At 44.6% G+C, this 10000-nt stretch overlaps 1 protein-coding gene across 2 annotated transcripts in view; it reads left to right on the top strand.

The window, feature by feature from the left end:
* Window positions 1–1651: 1651 nt before the first annotated feature.
* LOC143288363 (paxillin-like) overlaps window positions 1652–10000 on the top strand; it is a 102126-nt gene continuing 93777 nt past the window's right edge. For both annotated transcript variants that reach the window (XM_076596756.1, XM_076596757.1), the window contains exon 1: window positions 1652–1985. In XM_076596756.1, coding sequence (XP_076452871.1) covers window positions 1910–1985 — 76 coding nt within the window. In that variant the 5' untranslated portion in view covers window positions 1652–1909. The remainder of the gene's footprint in view (window positions 1986–10000) is intronic.

The raw sequence follows: 10000 nt of genomic DNA on the forward strand, positions 1-10000 counted from the left end.
CCCTTCCTCTCAGTTGGAAATTACTCAATTTCTAAAGTTTTGCTAAAGCTATTGAAAAAGGAATGGACGTGACGGGGCTAGCCTTTACAGACCCAACCCCCTCCCTCCACCCGCCCCCCCCCCCCTTCCCTCCACCATAACTTAACGGGTTAACGTAGGGAAGATCTGTTCTGCTTTGATAGCCTGTGACAATTCTAACTAGGCCAATTTAGTGCCCATGGTGCGGACTAGGGAGATGGTGGTGGGGGGACGGGAATGGGGAGTCATTCATTTCAAGCGAGCCTAGAGTGACCCCCATATGTATTACGGGTGAGGGGAGGGAGGAATCCGACAAGGGGGTTGGGGGGTGGGTCAGATTTTGACCAGTTGAAGTTTATACTCGGGGGTCAGTATCAGTATCAGTAGCTCAAGGAGGCGTCACTGCGTTCGGTCAAATCCATATACGCTACACCACATCTGCCAAGCAGATGCCTGACCAGCAGCGCAACCCAGCGCGCTTAGTCAGACCTCGAGAAAAAATAAAAATAAAAAAATTTAAAAAAAACATTCCAGGCTTGCCTGCACAGACCCCGGAATTGATTTAGGCAAGCCACTAGGATTTACCCCTGGGGTAAAAAGCAACGTTCGGGGGGTAGGAATAGTCTGCTACACCGGGTATTTCCTGTGAGGAAGTACATCTTTTATCCACACGGGCTGCCGTTTGGCGAGGTCACTCAGTGACCGACACCGACAGGAAGACACAGAAACAATGCAACCCGCATCGACACAACACACACACACACACACACACTGCACACGAGTCCTGATAAAATCTGAAACTCTCCATCTGTCTGTCTGTGTCTCTTTCTCGCTGTCTGTCCGTCTGTCTTTCTGTGTGTCTGTCTGTTTGTCTGCCAGTGTGAGTGAGCCGAGTGAGCCGGGCCAATTGAACCAAATGAGTGAGTGAGTGAGTGAGTGAGTGTGTGTGTGTGTGTGTGTGTGTGTGTGTGTGTGTGTGAGTCCGTCTGACACTGCAGTGTGTGTCAGTGTGACGGTATGTTAAAATCCCATTTCAGTACTTCATGAGACTCAGCTCGAACGTACTGATCTCACATATAGCCTGCCTGTCTGCAATAGGTAACTTAATTTACATGATCATACTTTATTTCATTGTTTCACTGGTAATCAAGTAATGTGACTCATGATAATTCAGTATAATGGCCGGGTCAGTCTCCGAGTCCGGCACCTCGCACGGGCCCCACCACTCCACTGTTTGCTTCCTTTTTTTCTTTTTTCTTTTCCTTTATTCCCCTCTCAGTACCCCCTCTCCTTTCCACCCCAATTGTATGATTGTGCATGTGAGCGGCTGAAATGAATGAATGTGTACGTGTCAGTCCGAAATATTTTGTACTTGTGGTGATAGCAGAAGAATCGATTGATCCGCGTTCACCCGTCAGATGGTATCTCCCTTTCTCGTCTTATTCGTAACTGGTTACTACGTATATGCAACGGGTGCATAGATAATGCACGTTTACGGTGATATACCTACCTGAAGAACAATAATAATTATTCATCCCTGTCCCCCACCCTCTCCCTCCCCCAAACCAACCCCCTCAACCACAAGACGCAATTGACAGTCACCTCCCTTTAACCGTGACGTAGGACCGAAAAGAAAAGTTTCAAGATGGCCGTGTTGTCGTCGTGAACCGACACAGAAACTTACGACACTTGGTGAAAGCATTGATAAAATCAGACGGGATTGGCGCGCAAGTTTCTGCGTTGCCAACTTCTACAGAGATTCGTAGTCTCTATGACCTGAGAAGCTTCTAAAAGGACGAGGTCAAAGGTCTTGCCCTTTCCACTTAGGCGCAAGTCAGCATATCGCTTGCGGAAGTTGAAGTTAGTGGGGGTCTTGGCTTGTCTGCAGTTGATGCAAAGTGACAACGATAGCCAGTCAGCTGAGGAAGGCGATAGAACGTACACAGAGAGAGTCATGGATGATTTGGGTGAGTGTCATGTTGATTTTATATTTCATTTCAATTTTTATTTCTTCAGAATGAATGTAGGTTCCTGTCTCTCGCAGTGAATGTATGACAGTCATGTATGTGTGTACAGCGCTTGACACATGTGTTGAATGTCTGTGATGACTGAAGTGAAACTACAAGTAGTTACTTTTCAGTAATATGATTTAGATACGCAATGCAGAATAAATTTCTGAGTGTGTAATTTTGCTCATAAGTTGCCTGAAAACCATACAAAGAACGCAAAAGAGCAAGATACCCCTCCCACCACTGTTTCATTGCTTTCTCACAGTTTATCACTTTATGTTACACTCACACTGTCACAGTTAACATTTTATGGTGATTTTGAATGAAATGAAGGCGAAAACATTCATAAAAACGGTGTCACTGGCCATTGTCATATCAGTGTGTGTCATATTGACATAGTAGTGTGTATCACCCCATAGATTTAAAGTCTGCTGCGACTTGATAACAATCTCTGTGATATTAGATATGTAAAATTGATGTCTTTTTTTTTTACCTTCTTTTTAACTGATTAAAGTTAAGGTTTGAGGAAAACTGTCTGTGGCTGGAGTAAAAGATGTCCTGATAAATTTATTTTCACCCAAAACTTTGTTTAAAAAGAAAAAAAGGGGAAACACCCATCATGCACACATGTCCACACATGTACACTTTGATGAATTAGCTAGTGTAAATTGATGCAATTCAAGTAGCTTCCATTGCCTAAGGCTTTTGATATATTTGTACATTATTGTTTTCTCTAAATCAGTAATGTGATCATACGCTGTACATATATCATACACATGTATTAAAGCACACACAAAAAAAACCAAAAAAAAAGCTGATTAACAGGATTTTATTAAGTACCAGATTCAGTAAAATTTGTAATGGCAAACAACAGGCAAGGTGTATGCATACAGTTTCTCACTAATTATAATACTTTTGGGGGGAACGCTGGGAGGTTGCCAGGCAAAAAGAGAGACGGCAAACCAGGAACCGAAAGAAGAAAAAAAAGAAAGAATAGCAGTGCAGTGTAAATGATTTGAGACAACATTTGTGCAGTAAGTGGCAGGCCCAAGTAGCATTTGACCCACATAAACTGGACCACTTATTCCCGGCTTCTTATCAGTTAGCTTGAAAAGAACTGTAGAGCAGGACAGCTTGCGGGTTTGGCTTGAGCTAGTGTCTGAGGTGGTTTGGTACACAGCTTGTATCAGTCGGTCTGTTTCAATGTTTGTTTTAAAAAAGCCCAAATGCCTAGACACAGGACCATAAGATATCTGCAGTATTTTCCGGGGTGTACTGTGGTTAGAGGCAAGGGTGTGGACTTTGGACCGCGGTCCAGTCACTTTCGTAATATTAATTTTGATTTGAATTGGTTCTCTCTCTCTCTCTCTCTCTCTCTCTCTCTCTCTCTCTCTCTCTCTCTCTTTCCCCCTCCTCCCTCCCTCCTGCTCACTCTGTGCCTCTCTTGCTGCCTCTTTGTTGGTTGATTGCTTTTCTTTTGTCTCTTTGGTTGCAAGACTGAAAACTAATTTTTAGACGACAGGAAATGAGATCACATCAGACTGACTGGTAGTGGTATGTTTTAAGAGGGGTAGGCAAAGAGAGAGAAGGGAGGAGGATGGGGAAGGAAATTTTGTTGATGGAAGCATGTTGAACTATCATCATGACGTTAATCCTCAGATGTTGAACTGTGAAGTTAATCTTCAGAAAGTCAGCTGCTGATCACATTGTTGAAGAGAAATGGAATGCCATGGTTGTTGTTTTTCTGAAATAGAACTTTGTTGTATATGATTACATTATGATTATTAAGTCTATCCTTTCAGTTTCAGAGAAGGAAGAGAGTTACTTTATTTTTTTCTACATAACTGATCATTTGCTGAAAAAAGATTTCCTTGTCAACAGTCGTCAAATGTTTCTCTGTTAGTTTTCAAATACAATTCACAAGCTGGTACTGTTAACATCTGGGAATTTAAAGTGCCAGGAAAGAGCAAGATGATTCAGCAGGTTTTGAAAGCCAGTGACTTCGCAAGCACATGTCAATGATGTGGTCTTTGTCCTGGAAAATGTGTTACACTGACATGGGTGAACATGAGGTTTCCTGCAGCCTGATTTCAGGCAGTTCCATACAGAATCAGGCAGGCTGCCAGTCTGAAGAAGAGGCTGTGCCAGAAGAAACAACAGTGTCAGTGTATTGTATATTTGCCCATTGGTTCATAGAGCCTGTTTGAACAGTGCGGACTTAAGTAACTGGGAAGATATTCTGGCAAAGGTTTGGGACCCTGGCAATCTCAGTTGTGCTTGCTGCATCCCACTCTTGACTTAAATTGTAGTGAAAAGCTTTTCTTTAGTGTTTGCTGGAGCTGCTCTATGTTCAACAGTCAGTAATGGAGGGGACTGGGGTTTTATTGTGTGGTGTCACTGCATAGCTTTCTTGTTGTGTCAGTTGATCTCATTTTTTTGCGTGTTGGTGAAATTGGAGCTGCTTGCTCTGCTGTAGCTTAATGCCTTCACTGCAGTCATTCACGATCATTACCACTACTGGCACTAGTGTTTTTCTTTTCTTTTCTTTTTCTTTTATATATATATATATATATATATATATATACATATATATATATATATATATATATATAAATCTTGTATATGCATTGGTTAAAACATAAAAATAAAAAAAGTATCAGCTATCACAAGTGGATTTTTCAAAACAGAAATTGACCAGGGTCAAGTTATGTAGCCACAGGCTTGTCTTCAGAGATTTTACATTGCACAGAATGGAGCCCAGAGGACTTCAGTTTCAATACTTAAACTTAAAGGCCACAACATCCAGTTGGTGTTTATTTCTTTTTACTGTGAGAAGCTAAACAATTACAGTGTCTTTTCCGGTCGTATAGTCTGCTGCTGCTGACTTTTCATTGCATATCTGGTCACTTTCATTAACTGTTTCTGTACTTTGAGATGGTAGGAATTCAAAGGAGACAAGTGGAGGCTTCTTTTTTTTTTTTTTTTTTTTTTTTTTTTGTTCATTTTTTAAACAATGTGCTTGTCCCTTGGACAAATAAATGTCATGTGGGAATTTCTAGACCTGACAGATAAAACTGTTCAGGCCTGAGATCGTCTGGCTTCCAATAAATTTATTCTGGCTTCGCCAGTATTGGCAATCAATTACTCTTTGCAGTCCGTGAGAAGAGAGGACATCCATCGGGCATGGAGAGTTGTCTTTTACGCTATGTGCAGGGTCAGCTGTGGTCATGGGGTGGGTCATTAGCAGGTCCCTATTGCTAGCAATGCAAAATCTAATGTAAAAATATATATATAAGAAAAAAAAGTATTGCTGAATCTTTTGTGGAACCAAATAAAAGCACTTTCAGTTTCACACCCAACTTTCACACACCGGCACAACTTCGGGGGGAAAAAAGTGAATGAAAGACAAAACATATATATATATATATATATATATATATATATATATATATATATATATATATATTATATGTGTGTATGTATGTATGTTTTTATCTCTCACACCATTTTTTCTCTGGTTGGTTTTTGCAACCATGCTTTTGAAATTTTTTTCATCCCCCCCACCCCCCCTTTTTGTTGTTGTTTTTTGTTGTTGTTGTTGTTTTATCTGCTAATTATCTTTAGTTTTTATCTTGACATGGCCAGGACAAAATGATCTTTGTTAACATTGTTATGGATGAAATATAAAAAGATATTTTTCATTTGGCTTCAGAATTTTTTTTTTTTTTTTTCTTCTTCTTCTTCTTTTGTTGATGCAAAGGGATGAGTTCATTTATACTGATTCTGCAATGAAGATCGGTTGATTTAGGCTTGGGACTATACTGTGACAAGACTGTATTCTATGCTTACCAGGTTACTTCCATAATAATTGTAACATCCTGGTGGCAGCTGGGCCAGAGGGGGATTTGGAGCAACGCTCCCACTCAAAGACACATCCGTGAAGTGGATGATATGTGTCAGATTTCTGAGGACGTGGAGTAACCACATAGTGTGTTCTTCCCTTTGTGATGTTTTCCGTTTGTTTGTAATGTAGCTGCTGAATCTGTATGCTTAGGACTGATGATTAGTATATTGATGCTGTAATGTATGTGTGAGTGTGTGAGAGAGAGAGAGAGAGAGAGAGAGAGTTTAGTGTTCTCCTACCCCTACCCCTCTGCCTCACATTCGGGCAGAATGGTCAAGTCGTAACCAAACATTCTGAGTTAGCATTTATCTCTTTCTCTGTGTCCCCGCCCCCCACCCCCCCTCCCCTGCTCCCTCCCGCCACTTCGAATGAAAGTTGTCGGAAGTGGCGAGTCCTCATCAGGGTAAGCAACCTCAGTCAGTGTGAAGAGTTATTGGGCAAGCAAGAGTTGTCTCCCATGACTAGCATTTCTCTTGTTTCGGACCTGGCTGGCTAACGTGACCGGCACACCACACGGCAAGTCAAGTGTTGAAGGAAGCAGGTTTGAGTGGTGGTGTGGGTGCAGTGTGTAACATCACAGAGCAAAAGCGAAAGCTGTATGGTCAATCTTTCAACGGTTTCTCCACTGCGATAGAAGGAAATAGTCTTTTTGTGAAGGACCACGACTATAAAAGGGCTATGAGGCAAGACTGCACTGGCTGTTTGTGCTGCAGCCGTGGGGGCTAGTTGGCCTTTGGGGACCCCCCCCCCCCCACCTCCCCCATTTGCCGACGGTCCTAAAACCCTCTTGGCTGAGAGAGGTGGGATGTAACTTGAGCAAGACACCCTCCACTGTAATCAAATTCTAGCCCAGGTGGTTGTTTGGACAGCAGCTGCCCCCCTCTGCTGCTGTTGTTGTTAGGGTCATTGTGGGACTGGACTGACCACCTTCCATCCCGTCGTGTCTCTTGCTCGGTGTCATTTCTGGACCTCAGTTTATTTCTGACCTTTTTCTGCAAATATCTAAATGTCCCTTGTTCAAGGTCTGTCCGCTCTACCACTGTTGACATAATCTTTGCGTTTTCCAAGTTCATTTGATAGAAACATGGCAGGAGAGCTTTTTTATTTTTTATTTTTATTTTAATTTTTGGTTCTTTTAGCTGCACAAGTCTGGAGTTCATTAGGGGATTTTTTTCTTTCTTTTTCTTTTTAAAGCCCATCAGGGTCCCTCGCTCACATCTTTTAAAACAAGTCTAAAAGCATTCCTTTTCAAGCTGTCTCTGTACCTCTATACATGAATAAGGCTTTCCATTCCACAAAGTTCTCAACTCTGTGGTTCCACCACTTGGATCTATTTCTTCCACACGTGTTTGTGTGTGTGGTATGCGTGTGCCACTGTGTGTGTGTGTGCATGCGTGCGTGCGTGCTTCTGTGTGTGTGTGTGTGTCTGTGTGTGTGTGATCTCTTTCAAGCAGAGACAACAAGGATCCCATAGTCAGATCCCAGCCCCCCCCCCCCCCCCCCCCGCAACCCCTCACCCCCACCCCACCCTTCATCTCCCACTGACCCCCCCGCCCCGCCCCCCCCCCCACCTCCCACCCCAGCATACTTAGGGCTGAGTGAAATACAAGGAGCCCTGTAGAAGTGTCTCCAAGTCAGGCTGTCAAGAAGGGGTGAATAATTATCGTCTTCTTTCATTGAAGCGATCTTTGTCATTGGAAGGTATTGTGGGAATGTACATGTATGTATGTACGTATGTACGTATGCCATGTGGTAGTACTTGTGAGCGTGCACACACAAACACGGGTGTACGCACATAAAAACACACAAACTTGTACACTCATAAACACGCGCGCACATGTACTCACATAAACACCGTCACACACAGTTTACACACGTGTATGTATACACGAAACTCACACACATACAATCACACACACACACACACACACACACACACACACACACACACACACACACACAGAGGCAGACACACACACACACACGTGTACACACACACACACACGACACACACACGCGCGCGCGCGCGCGCACACAGAGGCTCCCCTCCCACCCGCCCCCCTAGCTCTCCCATCCAGTCTTTCCCTCCCACTTCCCCATCTTCGTCTCCCACATCCCCCTCCCAACCCCCCCCCCCCCCCCAACCCCCCTTCTTTTTCTACCATCTTACCAGTGGCCGGTACTGTTACTACAGTACAAGCACTGTAGTAGCAGTATAGTTAACAACAGTCAGAGCACGTACTCAGGAGGTCAGTGACACGCCACCACCATCACCACCACCACCACCACTACTCCAAAGAGACCGTGACCTCTTTCCAGCACAAGGATAGATCTCATGGAAGATCCTAGTCAGTGTCCCTCTTCCCCCCCCCCCCCCCCCCCCCCCGCCTCCCCCTCCGATCTCACCCCCAGCCCCCCAGCCTTCCCCTGAGCCTCCCAACACTCCCACCTCCCACCCCAGGCTTCTTATGCCTGATATGAATGAAGCGCAAGGTGCCCTGTTGAAGTATCTCATCGGTTGTCAACAAACATAGGGGGGAAACAGCGAGCATCTTCTTTAGCACTGACGCTCTCAAAGCGATCTTTATCTTGGGGAGGGTTTTGTTTGAGTGTACTATGTATGTATGTATGTATGTATCGTATGCCAGATTACAGGAAGAGAAGTTGCAAGGTGTTGGCATGCATGTGCGCGAACACACAGGTGTAGACACACACGCGCGCGCGCGCGCGCATACACACACACACACACACACACACACACACACACACACGTGTGCGCATGTACATGTACACACACACACACACACACACACACACACACACACACATGCTCACACACACACACACACACACACACACACACACACACACACACACACACATGCTCACACACACACATGCTCTCTCTCTCTCTCTCTCTCTCACACACACACACACACACACACACACACACACACACACACACACACACACACACACACGTGTGCGCATGTACATGTACACACACTCACACCCGTGTACACACACACACACACACACACACACACACACACACACACACACACACACTTCCCCACAACCCTGTCCCTCTCCCTTCTTTCACTCCCACTGCCTCAACTCACTCACCACCTCTCCCACCCCCCAAAACTACAAATGACAGGTACTTACACCATCATTCAAAGAACACCCCCCCCCCCCCCATCCATCCCCCACCTGCCCCGCCCATTATCTACATCCCCCCCCCCCACACACACACACCCCTCTCTCTCTCTGAGGTCAGTGACAACCCTCTCTTCAAGGAGCCTTGTTCAAGTGTATATCTGATAGTCATAGTAATAGTCCGGATGTCACCAAGGGGTTGAACCATGAGCATCTTTCTGTAAATTCCCCAAAGCAGAGAGCATTCTTTGTTATATAATCATGAGAAGGTATTGTGTTTTCTTTGAGGCCTCACACAAACTTTTTTTTTTTTTTTTCGATTTTGGTATATATATATTTTTAATCCTAATAGTTTCAGATGGTCCCGGACCATATATATATACTTGTGTGTCTTGCAAGAATTTTCTGCATAATTGGGTGCACATTTTTTAATATAAAAATACATATGTATTGTGCTGCGGGGTGAACGAAAGGTCAGTCTTTTCATGCAGATAGCGAAGACATGGGGGTGAGGGGGGGGGGGGGGCGGTGGTGTGTGTGTTGGGGGGGGGGTGGTGGTGCTATACTCCAGGGGTGTGTGGTGCGGAGGCTTTGTGTGAATGGAGGTGGGGGGGGAAGGGGCGGTGTGTGTGTGTGTGGGGGGGGGGGGAGATGGCGATCTACTAGTAGTCAGGCGTGGTGCCTTATTATATTGGCAGAGGCAGGCTTGTGCAGCATCATGACTCATTGTTCAGTCTGTGTGTGTGTGTGCGTTTGTGTGACTCTGTGTGTGTGTGTGTGTGTGCGTTTGTGTGTGTGTGTTGTGGACAAGTTGTGTGTGTGTGTGTGTGTGTAACCCTCTGTGTGTGTGGATTGTGTGGATAAGTTTGTGTGTGTGTGTGTGTGTGTGTGTGTGTGTGTGTGTGTTGCC

This window comes from Babylonia areolata, chromosome 12 (assembly GCF_041734735.1).
Source record: "Babylonia areolata isolate BAREFJ2019XMU chromosome 12, ASM4173473v1, whole genome shotgun sequence".
Classification (NCBI taxonomy): Eukaryota; Metazoa; Mollusca; class Gastropoda; order Neogastropoda; family Buccinidae; genus Babylonia; species Babylonia areolata.